Source organism: Pleurodeles waltl, chromosome 10, assembly GCF_031143425.1.
Source record: "Pleurodeles waltl isolate 20211129_DDA chromosome 10, aPleWal1.hap1.20221129, whole genome shotgun sequence".
NCBI lineage: Eukaryota > Metazoa > Chordata > Amphibia > Caudata > Salamandridae > Pleurodeles > Pleurodeles waltl.
The window spans coordinates 420,754,689-420,770,264 of NC_090449.1; the positions used below are offsets into that span (position 1 = coordinate 420,754,689).

General features: G+C 50.2%; 1 protein-coding gene across 7 annotated transcripts in view; it reads left to right on the plus strand.

The window, feature by feature from the left end:
* The window catches only part of LOC138261581 (septin-9-like), a 533,955-nt gene that overhangs the window by 273,040 nt on the left and 245,339 nt on the right, over positions 1-15,576 (plus strand). For all 7 annotated transcript variants that reach the window (XM_069210671.1, XM_069210668.1, XM_069210669.1 and 4 more), the window contains one exon: positions 3,597-3,725. In XM_069210671.1, the coding sequence (XP_069066772.1) occupies positions 3,597-3,725 (129 nt within the window). The remainder of the gene's footprint in view (positions 1-3,596; positions 3,726-15,576) is intronic.

Sequence of the window (15,576 nt, forward strand, 5' to 3'; positions counted from 1 at the left end):
TATACGGGTTGTGCTCCCCCTAGGGTCACTATTGGTTATTACTGTTTGCACTGTTTTCTAACCTTTTCTATGCCTATTTCTGATTACTAGCATATATATTTAGTCTAATACTTACCTCCTAAGGCTAGGTCACCTGTCAAGTATTTTGCAGTGATTTGTTCCAAAAACAAAGTACCTTTATTTTTGTACAACTGAGTGGTTTCTTTCATGTGTGTAATTGCTGTGTGACTACAGTGGTTTTGCATGTCTCCTAGATAAGCCTTGGCTGCTCATCCACAGCTACTTCTAGAGAGCCTGGCTTCTAGACACTGCCTACACTTCACTAAGACAGGATACCTGGACCTGGTATAAGGTGTAAGTACCATAGGTACCCACCACACACCAGGCCAGCTTCCTACACTTGCAATCCAAAAAGTTCCTTTGAATACTTAAGTAGAAGGTACTAATAAAAACTAACCCGCACTTTCTACAAAAAGCGGTGTCCAATTGTTATTTTAATCACACCATTCAATCTAAAGACACCAGTGGAAGTAACATTGAAGGTATTGTTCAAGGTGGCAATGTAGGGGTGTTCATTGTTTGGCTACTTCGTTTTACTAACCCCCCTGCTTTTATTATTGCATGAGGTTAGTTGAGACTTGTTGTCTTTGTCCAACATATGCTTTTGTTTCTCTACGCCCTGCAATCTAATTTTTGAAAATAAATTATTAACATGTAGAATATAGAAAAACTCTCTCAGCCCTACAGTATAATGTTTGGAAGGACATGGTTACATCATTGAGGGTAGTAAAAGTGCCTCGATGGTATACCACGTTAACAGCTGAAACGTGCCACTCAGTGACTGTTGGAAAGTACTCTCTTTCTGTCATGCTTACCATCACTTTTTGCCTGTTGTCAGTATGTTTTGACAGTGTTCACTGGGATCCTGCTATCCAGGACCCCAGTAACTATGCTTTCTCCCTTTAAATTTGTTGCTTGGACCACATACACCCCACATTTGACATACTGATGCCCCCATGTAAGTCCCTAGTACATGGTACCCAGGGCTTTGGGGTACCAGCGGTCCCTCATGGGGTACAGCATGTATTATGCCACTCATGGGGAGCCCATGAAAGTATATCTGCAGGCCTGCCATTGCAGCCCACGTGAAGGGGTGCATGCACCCTTTTTCACTACAGGCCACTGCACCAGGTCACTGTAAGTCACCACTATAATAGTCCCTCCTAGCCCAGAGGGCAGGGTGCAGGGACCTGTGTGTGTGGGCATCCCTGCATGAGCAGAGGTGCCCTCACTAACTCCATATCTGTTTTCCTGGACTTGGTGAGTGCGGGGATGCCATTTTACGCGTGTACTGGACATAGGTTACTACCTATGTCCAGCTACATAATGGTAACTCCGAACCTGGGCATGTTTGGTATCAAACATATTGGAATCATACCCCAGTACTGTTGCCAGTATTGGTTGTATGATTCAATGCACTCTGGGGGCTCCATAGAGGACCCCCAGCATTGCTCCTACCAGCTTTCTGGGGTTTTCCGGGCAGCCAAAGCTGCTGCCACCCCTCAGACAGGTTTCTGTCCTCCTGCTGTTAGTTCAGCTAAATCCTAGGAAGGCAGAAGAAAGGATTTCCTCTCCCTTTGAAAAAAGGTGTTACCTGGCTTGGGATGGGTAGCCTCCCTAAGCCACTGATAGGCTTTGAAGGGCACATTTGGTGCCCTCCTTGCATACCCCAGTCTGCACCGGTTCAAGGACCTCCAGTCCCTGCTCTGGTGCGAAACTGGACAGAAAGGGGAGTGACCACTCCCCTGTCCATCACCACCCCAGGGGTGGTGCCCAGAGCTCCTGCAGAGGATCCCTTGATTGTGCCATCTTGAATCCAAGGTGGCCAGGGGCCACTAGGAGCATCTAAGTGGCCAAAGCAGGAAGGTGACGTCAGAGCCCTCTCCTGATAGGTTACCCCTCCCAGGGCTATTTAGGGTCTCTCTCTTGGACGGGTCCTCAGATTTGGCTTGCAAAATTCCAGCCGGACTCCTCTGCAACCTCTACTTTGACTAATGGCGACTGGAACTGCAACTGGACCATCCAGGAACCAACAATCTGCATCCACGACAAAGACTCTGCCTAAAACATTGTTTTGCGGCTCCTTCCCGCTTCTGCAACATTTTCCCGGCTGTGCATCTTCTGAGGGCGGCAAGTCTTCAGTCTACACAAGAAGGAATCTCCTTGGAGTGAAGGAGTCACTCCCCTGCATCCGCAGGCGCCAACAGCACTGACGACTGGCTGCGTGGATCTCCTCTCATCCTGAGCTGCGTGATCCTGCATCATCGGTGTTGGTGTGGAGTGGTCCCCTTGGTCCTCTCTGCCAGCTGTCCTGCTTTGATGGAGGTAAGCCGTTGCCTTCCCACTCAGGCCAGTACCCCCGTGCACCACATCTCTTGCAGCTACCAAGGCTTGTTGGCATCTCCGCCAAGGGATCTTTAGGTTCCGTTTAGCCCCAGCCTTCATCACACTTCCCCCTCACACCCTCCTGTGGGTTCAGTCCTCCTGGACCTTGCTGGTCCTTGGCAGTTCCGCGTTTTCTTTTACCACAGCTCTTGCCTTTGCCGAGGCTTGTTGGGTGCTTTTCCATGCCACAGGTAGACTGCAGTCTTCCATCCGGCGTGGAACATCAACTGCATCCTCCAGGAACTCTTCACCAACTCCAGGGCTGCATAGCTAACCATCTTTGTCCTACCGTCGACCAACTCTTGCAACCGCAGATGGGTGGGTAGTGGCTCCTGCCACCATCGGACACTTCTTGACTTGGTCCACTTCTTTTTCAGGTCTTCCTCTTCAGGAATTCACTGCTGGTTTCATCCAGTCTTGTCTGGGTGTTGCATTATCTTCATTTTCAGTCGTTTTGGTAGTTTGGGGAAAATATAGTATCTTACTTTCTGGTCGTTGAGGGCAGTGTGGTACGTACCTTTGGGGTTTCCTAGTTCCTCCAGCTCCCCTCTACACATTCCATTTACCTAGGTGGAGGTCCTGCATTCGCATATTTTTAGTAAATGGTTTGGGCTCCCCCTAGGGTCATTATTGTCTATTGCTATTTGCACTGTTTTCTACTGCTTTTTATTCCTATTTCTGATTACTAGTGTAAATGCTGTGTGACTAAAGTGGTATTGCATAAACTTTGCATGTCTCCTTGATAAGCCTTGGCTGCTCATCTACAGCTACCTCTAGAGAGCCTGGCTTCTAGAAACTGCCTACTCTACACTCACAGGGGATACCTGGCCCTGGTATAAGGTGTAAGTACCTTAGGTACCCACCACACACCAGGTCAGCTTCCTACAGTGACAGTCCAAAGTTTTCCTTCTCAGTGAGAGCAACAGCATTCCCCTCAAAAGCAATACCACGGTCTGGCATACAAAGGGAGGGAGCCAACCAGTCCTCCAAAATGTGTAGCACTTCCTTCTAATGTTAAACTGTAAGTGGCACTTTCCGCACATTGGCAGCATCCCCCACCCTGTGCATGGTCTGTGCTGGAGGAGAGTGTCCAGAACTTATCAGTGTCCTCCTTATTGCACTCACCAGATCTCTGTATTTCTCCATGGCAGGTCAGAGTGGTCTAGGGAAGTCCACACTGGTAAACACACTCTTCAAATCCAAAATTAGCTGGAAGTGTGCAGCTGAAGAACTTGAGGAGAAGATTCCAAAAACAGTGGAGCTTAAATCCATAAGCCACGGTAAGTGCTTTCTTGCCTATCCATGCAGATATCTATTTTGACAATAGACTTAGCCTGTACATAAGTCTTCCTCATTCTATCAAGTGTTCTTTGTTCAGTCGTTCAGAGATACAGAGAGGGAGCTTTGTTAGCCTGAACTGTCAGGTTATGCCTGAATTCTGGGGTCATACAGAGGGCTGCAGCCTCTGGCATTTTCAGTCTTTCCCCTTGTAATACAGTGACATAATTCCTAGCGCCTATGGCCTCTTTCTGATCCTAGTAATGTACAATGGCCCATGCTTTATCATCTCTCCTTTCTAGAGATATAGGCAGGGGCGATGTCCTTCTTTCTCTCCGGGTAGTAGAGATGTCAGAGATCTCCGGTTCCCAGCATTCTTATTTCTAAAGAGGTCAGAAGTTTAGCCCCATGTCTTGACTCAGTCTCCCCATTAGGTGTCACTGGAAAAGTGCATTTTGTGTGTAAAATGGCTATTGTGAATGTCAACAATAAGCAATGTATAAGACCACATTATGACATTGACTGCACTGATCTAGAAAATGATGCATTTCTGATGGATACAACTACCTGTGGATTCCTCACCTAATGAATACTCCCATTGCGCCAGCATTCGACGGAAATCTTCTTCCTAACTTCTGCACGTCGACGAGGACGTCACATTTGCCCACGCGACGCCGTCTGACGTCATACAGGCAATAAGAGGTCCTCGCCGACGTGCCGACGTCAGTTCCCTTTTTTCCGTGCCATTCGAAACGGTTATCTTCGAGGGAGCTACTGTTGCTGTTCGGCAGTTACAGTGTGTTGTTTGGCTGTGTTTTTTCACTGAGGTTACTATGTCTCAGAGGAAGTCAAAGTCTCATCGGCGTCATCGAGACTCCCGGCGCCGTCGAGAATCACGGCGCCGGTCGAGTAAAGAGGTCTCGGTCGAGGTCGCCGTCATCTCTGCGTCGGAAGACTTGGGAGGTCAGCCCCACAGTCACTCCCCATCCGTTGACACCGTTGCCTTCTCCAGCCTCGCCGACTTCGCCCGGATCTTCGGGCCAACCGCCTTCAGTATTTGAGGTTCCACAGCCTCAAATGTTCTCTCCGACGCTGCAGACGTCGAGGCCGGCGTCGGTGTCGCCTTCGATCCAGGCACCCCAGTATCCGGCTTTTCCAGCCCCTGGAGCCGATAATACCGCATTTTTAAATGCAATGTTTTCCATCTTTCAGCAGATGGCTCCAGGTGGCGCCCCGGCTGGGCCTTCGGGTCCTTTGGCGTTTAACTTGGGTGCTCCGGCTCCGCTGCGACCAGCACCCTTCATGCCCTTTCTCCCCCTGGGGAACGTGGGATCGGCTCCGGTGGCTCCAGTGACTTCGGCTCCAGGAGTTTCAACTCCAGCGGCTTTGGTGTTTCGGCCAGTGACGCCGCCTAGGGCTTCTGCGACTCCGAAGCAGTCTTCCCTCCATCTGACTCCTGGTTCAGCGCCGAAGCTACCTGTGGCGCCTGTTGACCCGGCGTCGGACGGATCCGGTGATCGGCGTCGTTCTTCGACATCTGCTGACGCCATGTCGACGTCGAGGATTGAGGAGAGGCTGCACTCGAGGAGACGTGCTCTCCGTCTCCTGGAAGAACAAGAGTATCAGCAGAACCTGGAGGAAGGAGAAATTGAAGACTCTGGTGAGGGTCTTCATGGGCTGGACACCGCTAGTGGCCTTGATACTTCCCCTGAGTGGGACTTGTCATCTCCGGGGGAGTATACTGAAGAGGCGGCCACTTTTCATGCTGTTATAAAGAAGGCAGCTAACTTTCTGGAACTGCCTTTGCCGGTGACTGAGGCGAAGCAGAATCTGCTGACAGAGGTGTTGTATCCGGCCTCCACGTCAGCAGAACCTCTTTTGCCGTTCAACGAGGCGCTGTTAGAACCTGTGTTGGACGTCTGGAAGAAGCCGGTGTCTTCTTCGGCTGTCAATAGATCTGTGGCCAGGAGGTATCGGGCTGCACCGGCTGACCCTGGCTTTCTTACAAGACACCCAGCGCCTGAAAGCTTGGTGGTCCAGGCTTCCTGCTCGGCAAGGTCTCCGCCTGGGTCTTTTCCATCAGTGCCATCGGACAGAGACTCCAAGAAGATGGACATGCAATCCAAAAAGGTGTTCTCGTCATGTAGCATGGCATTAAAGTCCACCAATGCTACGTGTATTTTAGGGAGGTAGATTTATGCTCTGATGGATGAAATAACATCTACGCATACAGAGGTTCCTCAAGGGCTGCTGAATCTCGTGTCGGACGCTCAAGCTGCTGCAACCCAGGTTATCCAATCTGGGTTGGATACAACTGACTCTGTGGCTAGAGCGATGGGCACGGCTGTAGTTACGAGAAGACAGGCTTGGCTTCGTAACTCAGGGTTTTCATCAGATGTGCAGTCGACCCTGCTGGACCTCCCTTTTGATGGAGACAAGCTCTTTGGTGCCAAGGCAGATTCGGCCTTGGAGAGGTTTAAGGAGAGCAGGGCCACGGCCAAGTCGTTAGGATTACAAGTCACTTCTTCTGCCTCCTCCAGATTTTTTAGGAGGTTTCGAGGATTTGGTCGTGGCTCATCCTCCTCTTCCTTTCGGGGGAAATTCCAGCAGCCTACCTCTTCTCTCACCTATAGATCTTTTAGAGGGAGGGGTAGAGTCCATACCAGGGGAGCCTCTCAGCAGCACTCTGCCTCTTCCTCTTCCTCTGGAGGGGTGCAGCAGGGGAAGCAGCCTTAGGCTTCCACCAATTCCCACTCACTCCTCTCCTGTAGGGGGAAGGTTACTGTATTTTCTTCACAAGTGGGAGGTCATCACATCAGACGCCTGGGTTACCAGCATTGTGAGAAAAGGCTACACCCTTCCCTTTCGGGAGTTTCCACCCCCCTTCCCGCCCGCCCATCTTATTGTTCAGAAGAACACCTCCTGTTGTTAGAACAGGAGGTTCAAGTCCTCCTTTTAAAGGGCGCGGTGGAGTTGGTTCCAGAGCAGGAAAAGGGTCAAGGTTGTTATTCAAGGTACTTCCTGATTCCCAAGAAGGATGGTCGGTTGAGACCAATCCTGGACCTGAGGATTTTGATTTGGTTCCTCAAACAGAAAAAGTTCAAGATGCTGACCCTAGCTCAGGTGCTTTTGGCGTTGAACAAGGGAGATTGGATGGTGTCTGTCGACTTGCAGGATGCTTATTTTCATATCCCGATACTCAAGTCGCACAGGAAGTATCTCCGGTTTGTGGTAGGGTCGCAGCACTATCAGTTTGCGGTCCTTCCGTTTGGTCTTACTTAAGCACCTCGAGTCTTCACGAAGGTGATGTCGGTGGTTGCGGCAGAGCTCAGAAGGAAGGGGATAGCAGTATTCCCTTACCTGGACGACTGGTTGATCAAAGCCAAGTCCCCGGAGCTTGTGTTGCATCATCTGCAGTCGACAACCCAGTTGTTGTTCGACCTGGGCTTTTCGGTGAACGTGCCCAAATCTCACCTAGAACCCTCTCAGCGCCTCCTGTTCATAGGGGCAGTACTGGATACAACATTGAATCAAGCCTTTCCTCCGCCTCAGCGGATGCAAGACATTCAGGCGTTGGTTCCAATGTTTCAAAGTGGAGCGGTCATTCCAGTCCTCAAGGTCCTACATCTGCTCGGTCTGTTTGCCTCCTGCATACTGTTGGTCACGCATGCTCGCTGGCACATGAGGGCTCTTCAGTGGTCCCTCCGAAGGCAGTGGTCTCAACACAAAGGGGATCTCGAAGGTTCTGTCAAGGTCTCCAGAGATGCTGCCACGGATTTGAAGTGGTGGATTGCGGACGACAATCTTTCCCAGGGAAGGCCGTTCACGCAGCCTCCACCAGTGACCACGGTCATAACGGATGCTTCCACTCTAGGGTGGGGAGCTCATCTGGGGGACCTGAAGATCAAAGGGCTTTGGCCTCCAGAGGAACAGATGTTTCCTATCAATCTGTTAGAGTTATGGGCTGTACGGCTGGCTCTCAAGGCCTTCCTCCCATCCCTTCGCGGTCAGTCGGTTCAGGTCCTGACGGACAACACTACCGCGATGTGGTATATAAACAAACAGGGAGGAGTGTGGTCGTACCTTCTCTGCAGAGAAGCTCTTCGACTATGGTCCTGGTCAAAGGACCATCAGATTTGCTTGGTAGCAAATCATCTGGCCGGAGTCTTGAATGTACGTGCGGACAATCTGTCGCCATTTCTCGGCCGACCACGAGTGGCGTCTCCATCCAGATCAAGTCAGTTTAATCTTCCAGATGTGGTGGTTTCCTCAGATAGATCTGTTTGCCACCCGGGAGAACTCGCACTGCCCGTTATTCTGCAGCCTCCAGTATCCGGTGCAAGGAGCGTTGGGGGACGCGTTTCAGAGAACCTGGTGCGACCAGTTGCTTTACGCGTTTCCCCCCCATACCCTTGATTCCTCGAGTGTTGAGGAAAATTCGCCAAGACCGGGCCCAGGTAATCTTAATTGCTCCGGATTGGCCAAGGAGGGTGTGGTATTCCAACCTTCTCCAACTCTCACTGTGCCCTCCGCTCCGTCTCCCTCTCAGGGCAGACCTCCTCTTGCAGTCGCAGGGGCAGGTTTTACACCCCAACCTCCGGAGTCTGCACCTTCATGCCTGGAGATTGAGCGGGGCAACCTGAGTTCCTTTTCTCTCCCGCCTGATGTAGTGGATGTTATCTTAGCGGCCAGGCGACACTCCACTAAATCTATCTACGCTAATAGGTGGTCTAAATTTGTGGTATGGTGTGGAGAGAGACAGATTGATCCCTTACGTGCTCATTTGTCAGACGTTTTATCTTTTGCTTTGTCTTTAGCACAGAGGGGTTGTGCAGTGGCTACTGTTAAGGGTTACTTGTCTGCTTTGTCAGCCTTCATTTGTCTTCCAGACCAGCCTTCGTTATTTAAATCTCCTATAGTACTTAGATTCTTGAAGGGCCTTATGAATACATTTCCTCCAAATCCTTTCGTTATGCCTCAATGGGATTTGTCCTTGGTCCTAACTTTCCTTATGGGGTCCCCTTTTGAGCCTATGCATTCTTGCCCCTTAAGATTGTTAGTTCTTAAAACAGTTTTCCTGGTTGCTATAACTTCTGCAAGGAGAGTGAGTGAGCTGCAGGCTTTATCGGTAAAACCCCCTTATACAACTTTTTATGGGGATAAGGTGGTGTTGAGGACCAAGGCTGCTTTCCTTCCGAAGGTTGTTTCACCCTTTCATTTGGCCCAGACAATTACTCTGCCCACGTTTTATCCTCCGCCTCAACCTTCAAAGAAAGAAGAGAGACTACACCGCTTGGACCCAAAGAGGGCGTTAAGCTTTTACATAGACAGGACGAAGGATTTCAGGCTGGAGGATCAGCTTTTCATCGGTTACGTGGGAAAGACGAGAGGAAAGGAAGTCCACAAGAGAACACTCTCCAGGTGGGTTGTTCTTTGCATTAAAATGTGTTACTCTTTAGCAAAGAAGGATCCTCCTGATGGTATTAGAGCTCATTCCACCAGAGCTAAGTTGGCCACTTCGGCCTTGGCCAGAGGTGTTCCTGTGGTCGACATCTGCAAGGCCGCAACTTGGTCGTCCCTTCACACTTTTGCAAAACATTACTGTTTAGACTCTGAGGTCAGAAGGGACGGCCATTTTGCACGGTCGGTGCTCCAGGATTTCTTGGTTTGACCATTCAGGCACCCACCACCGAGTGCGGTACTGCTTTGGGACTCTATTCATTAGGTGAGGAATCCACAGGTAGTTGTATCCATCAGAAGAACGAGTTACTTACCTTCGGTAACGACTTTTCTGGTGGATACATTAGCTACCTGTGGATTCCTCACGGTCCCACCCGCCTCCCCGTTGCCTGTTTGGTCTAACCAAGTAATTCTTGAGTGTGCTCCTCTTGGTTTTGAGGATTGGTATATATCATGTATATATGCTTATGTGTATATATATATATATATTTATATATAGTTCATATATTTATTTACTTGTTTTTGAAAAGAAAAAAAAAGAAAAATTGGTAGTCCGACTTTTCTGAAAGATGTATTTGTTTGAAATGTCATTAAATATTGCTATTGTTCTTTCATCTCAATGGATTATTATTCTCAGGCACGTAAAAACTTTTGGTACTGACGTCGGCACGTCGGCGAGGACCTCTTATTGCCTGTATGACGTCAGACGGCGTCGCGTGGGCAAATGTGACGTCCTCGTCGACATGCAGAAGCTGGGAAGAAGATTTCCGTCGAATGCTGGCGCAATGGGAGTATTCATTAGGTGAGGAATCCACAGGTAGCTAATGTATCCACCAGAAAAGTCTTTACCGAAGGTAAGTAACTCGTTCTTCTGATGGATACAGCTACCTGTGGATTCCTCACCTTATGATTCCTCACCTTATGAATTCGATCCTTGCGCCAGCATCCGACGGAAAGTCTTCTTCCTAGCTGTCTACGTCGACAAGGACGTCATAATGGCACGGCTCCGCGTGACTCCGTCTGACGTCAACGTGCCAATAAGAGGTCCTCGTCGGCGTACTGACGTCAGTTTTCCTTTTTCCGTGCTTCGACACCAACGGTTTTTCTTCCTGGCCCGTTGGTAACTGTAACGATTTCTCGAAGTTACAATGTCGTCTCCGAAGAAGTCCGGGTTTAAGCCGTGTAGGGAATGCGGGGGGTCTGATGTCAGTGACCGACCCCCATTCGGACTGTATTTGGTGTTTAATCTCCGAACATGATGTGGAAGGTTGTTCTTCGTGCCAGAGCATGAATCCGAAAGCTCTGAAAGAACGCGAGGCGAAGCTCTTCTTGGCCAAGGTGAAGAAGGAACACAAGAAGGTTTCCTCCCATGCGTCTCCCAAAAAACATAAGAAGCGGCGTCATCATGACTCTCGGTGCCATCATGACTCTCGCGCTGTTCGGAGCGGAGCCGATCGAGGAGTAGTTCAAGGTCGAGGTCTTGTTCGTCACGGCGCCAAAAGACGTGGGAGAAGAGTCCTACGGTCACGCCTCAGCCAGAGTCCGGGGTTGTCACCGGCGCCTTCAGTCTATGAGGTCACTCAAGGTAGTCCTCACTTTTCACAGGCGCCGAGGGATTCTGATGTTCCCCAGACATCTACACAGCAGTACCCGGCTTTCCAGACTCCAGGGACGGATCCGGACGCATTTTTGAATGCGATATATGCTGTTTTTCAATCCATGGCCCCTGCTGGTGCACGGACGGGTCCCACGGGGTCATTGGCATTCAATTTGGGCTCGCCGGCGTCGTACAGGGCTGCTCCATTCATGCCCTTCTGCCCCACAGAACCTGGTGGTCCGGCGCCAGGGGTTTCCCCTGGCAGGAGTCCTTCGCCTGGGACTGTGGATCCGTCGGCTTCTCATCCGACGCCTTCTCCGCGCCATCCGGCGTCATTGATGGCCTCATCCAGATCGGCTCCATCTCCTTCCGTTCATTCTGCTTCGAGGAGGTCATCTGCCGACTTCGGGCCGGCTCCGACGCCGGTTGAATCTAGGATCCTTCCTGAACCGGTTCAGGGTCTGAGATCGTTGATGGAGTCCTTGTCAACGCCGGCTCTGGAAACTCATCTAAGATCTCGAAGGAAGGCGTTGAGGCTTCTGGAGGAAGAGGAATACAGAAGGCTTGAGGAAGGTGAGATAGAGCCTTCTGATGACTTCCAGGGGCTTGCCACTGCAAGTGGTTTGGATACTTCCCCGGAGTGGGACATTGCTTCTCCAGGGGAGTTTACTGAGGAGGCCGCCTCCTTCCATGCTGTGGTGAGGAAGGCTGCTGACTACCTGGATTTGCCTTTGTCCACGGCAAAAGTAAAGACTAACCTGCTCACGGAGGTTCTTCATCCATCTTCCTCCAGTGCTGACCCCTTGTTGCCTTTTAATGAGGCTTTGACGGAGCCTATTATAGACCTGTGGAAAAAGCTGGCGACATCTCCTGCTGTGAACAGAGCAGTGGCGAGAAGGCATAGAAGTGCCCCAGGAGATCCAGTTTTTCTATCCCGTCACCCGACTCCGGAGAGTTTGGTGGTTCAGGCATCATGTTCTGCAAAGTCTGCCCCCGGTACATTCCCAGGTGTTCCGACAGACAGAGAATCCAAGAGGATGGAGCAATCCTCAAAGAAAATGTTATCCTCTTGCAGCATGGCCCTAAAAGCGACCAATTCCACCTGTGTGCTGGGCAGATACATCCATGCCCTAATGGACTCTGCTAAGGAGATGGCAAAAGATCTACCACAGGAAATGCTAAAATCTTTTGGGTCCCTTTTCTTGGATGCACAAGCTGCTGTTTACAATCTGGCTTGGATACCACGGATTCTATTGCCAGGGCCATGGGAACATCGGTGGCTACGAGAAGGCATGCCTGGCTAAGATCTTCGGGTTTCTCATCAGATGTTCAATCCACTTTAATGGACCTTCCGTTTGATGTGGAAAGGCTGTTTGGGGACAAGGCAGACTCTGCCCTTGAACGGTTTAAGGACTGTCGGGCTACAGCTAAGTCCCTGGGTTTGCAGACCCCTTCTTCTACATTGTACAGACCTTTTCATAGGTTTCGAGGATTTGCTAGAGGCTCTGCCTTTCGTAGGTCTCAATCTTATGCCCATCAGCCTGCCAACCCGCCCTATCGTGCCTTCAGAGGGCGGGGTAGGGCTAGGGCTAGGGCTCCAGCCCAGCAGCTCTCTTCTTCTTCATCCTCTGGTGGACAACAGCAGAAGCAGCCCTAGTTTTCCCCACTTTCAGTTATACTTCTCCTGTAGGGGGAAGATTGAGTCTTTTTCTACAGCAATGGAGGTCAATTACAACAGACTCGTGGGTGCTAGGAATTGTGGAAAAGGGCTATGCTCTCCCCTTTCAGGAGTTTCCTCCTCCCTTCCCCCCGTCCCTCCTTTTGTTCAGAAGACCATCTTCTGTTGTTGCAACAGGCGGTTGTAACCATGTTGGCAAAGGGCGCTATAGAGTTGGTACCGTTGCAGGAAAGGGGTCAGGGGTGTTATTCAAGATATTTCCTGATTCCCAAAGTGGACGGTCGGTTGCGGCTGATCCTAGACTTGAGGATTTTGAATTTGTTCCTGAAGCAGGAAAAATTAGAAATGCTGACCCTGGCGCAGGTGCTATTGGCGTTGAACGAAGGAGACTGGATGGTGTCTGTCGACTTGCAGGACGCGTACTTTCATGTCCCCATAATCAAGTCGCACAGGAAATATCTCCGTTTTGTGGTCGGTTCGCAGTATTACCAGTTTGCGGTCCTTCCGTTTGGACTTACTTCAGCACCCCCAGGTCTTCACGAAGGTGATGGCAGTGTTTGCAGCACATCTCAGAAAGAGGGAGGTAGCGGTTTTTCCCTACCTGGACGATTGGTTGATCAAAGCCAAGTCTCCAGAGATTGTGTTGTCTCATCTGCGAATGACGACGCAGTTGTTGTTCAATCTGGGCTTTTCGGTGAATGTACCCAAATCTCACCTGGAGCCCTCTCAATGCCTCCTGTTCATAGGGGCAGTACTGGACACGACAAAGTTTCAGGCCTAACCCCCGCCTCAGCGGTTACGGGACATTCAGGCGCTGATTCCTTTGTTTCAAAGTGGAACGGCAGTTCCAGTCCTCAAGGTCTTACGCCTGCTAGGTCTGTTTGCTTCTTGCATTCTGTTGGTCACCCATGCTCGCTGGCATATGAGGGCTCTTCATTGGTGCCTCCGCAGACAGTGGTTCCAGCACAAGGGGGATCTAAGGGATTAAATAAAGATCTCCAGGGACGCTGTAGCGGATCTTCTTTGGTGGGCAGAGGACGGCAACCTTTCCCAAGGAAAACCGTTTTCACTGCCTCCTCCAGTGGCCACAGTGATTTCGGATGCTTCCACTCTAGGGTGGGGAGCTCATCTGGGGGACCTGGAGATCAAGGGTCGTTGGTCTCCAGCAGAACAGATCTTGCATATCAATCTGTTGGAATTGCGGGCGATACGTTTGGCGCTCAAGGCCTTCCTCCCTTCCTTTCGCGGTCAGTCAGTTCAGATCCTGACGGACAACACTACCGCGATGTGGTATATAAACAAGCAGGGAGGAGTGGGGTCGTATCTTCTTTGCCGAGAAGCCCTCCGACTCTGGTCCTGGGCTCAGGACCATCAGATTTGCTTGATGGCAAATCATTTGGCCGGAGTGTTGAATGTACGTGCGGATGTTCTCAGTCGTCACTTCTCATTAGATCACAAGTGGCGTCTCCATCCGGATCTAGTCCTCCACATCTTCGAGATGTGGGGTACTCCTCAGGTGGATTTATTTGCCACTCAGGAGAACGCGCATTGCCCGTTATTCGGCAGCCTCCAGTATCCGATGCAAGGGGCGTTGGGGGACGCGTTTCAGATGTCCTGGAGCGACCAGTTGCTTTATGCGTTTCCCCCCATACCCTTGATTCCTCGGGTTTTGAGGAAGGATCGTCAAGACCGGGCCCAAGTCATATTGGTGGCACCGGACTGGCCGAGAAGGGTATGGTATACAGACCTACTTCAACTCTCTCAGTGCCCTCCGCTCCGTCTCCCGCTCATGGCAGATCTCCTCTCTCAATCGCAGGGGCTGGTTTTACACCCCCACCTCCAGAGCCTGCACCTTCATGCCTGGAGATTGAACGGGGCAACCTGAGTTCCTTTTCTCTCCCACCGGATGTAGTGGATGTTATACTATCATCCAGGCGACACTCCACTAAATCTATTTATGCCGGAAGGTGGGCAAAATTTGTGCTGTGATGTGGAGAGAACCAAAAAGATCCTTTAAAGGCCCATCTTTCAGATGTACTTTTGTTTGTTCTTAGTTTGGCGAAGAAAGGCTGTGCTATAGCTACAGTTAAGGGTTATTTGGCAGCTCTGTCGGCATTTCTTTGCCTTCCGGACCAGCCATCTTTGTTCAAGTCTCCCATTGTACATAGGTTCCTTAAGGGTTTGGTGAATAGCTTTCCTCCTACTCCTTTTCACATGCCTCAGTGGGACTTAAATCTTGTCTTAACATTCTTAATGGGTTCGCCTTTTGAGCCCATGCATTCATGTCTATTGAGATATTTAGCCTTCAAGACTCTTTTCTTAATCGCAATTACTTATGCCAGGAGGATTGGAGAGCCTAGGGTGCTTTCCGTTAAGCCTCCTTTCACTATGTTTTTCCCTGATAAAGTGGTTCTAAAAACCAGGGCTGCTTTTCTACCGAAAGTTGTCACCCCTTTTCATATAGGGCAGGATATCACTCTTCCTGCGTTTTACCCTCCTCCTCACCCGTCTAAAGAAGAAGAGAGACTCCATAGGCTGGACCCTAAGAGGGCCCTGAGTTTTTACCTCGAAAGGACTAAGGACTTTCGTTTAGATGAACAACTGTTTGTTGGATATGCTGGTCAGCAAAAGGGCAGAGCGGTACAGAAAAGGACACTGTCCAGGTGGGTCATCTTGTGTATCAAGATCTGTTACTCTTTGGCAAAAAAGGTCCCTCCTGAAGGTATTAGGCCCCACTCTACTAGAGCTAAATCTGCATCCTCTGCTCTGGCGAGGGGAGTTCCATTGATAGATATATGTAAAGCGGCAACTTGGGCGTCCCTCCATACTTTCGTAAAACATTACTGTTTAGACTCTGAGATGAGGAGGGACGGTCATTTTGCTAGCTCAGTATTGCAGGATTTCTTAGTGTAATCAGGCGGGCACCCACCACCGAGTGTGGTACTGCTTGGAACTCCATTCATAAGGTGAGGAATCCACAGGTAGTTGTATCCATCAGAAGAACAAGTTACTTACCTTCGGTAACGCTTTTTCTGGTGGATACACTAACTACCTGTGGATTCCTCACGGTCCCTCCCGCCTCCCCGTTGCCTGCCTGATTACACAGTTATCTTACAGT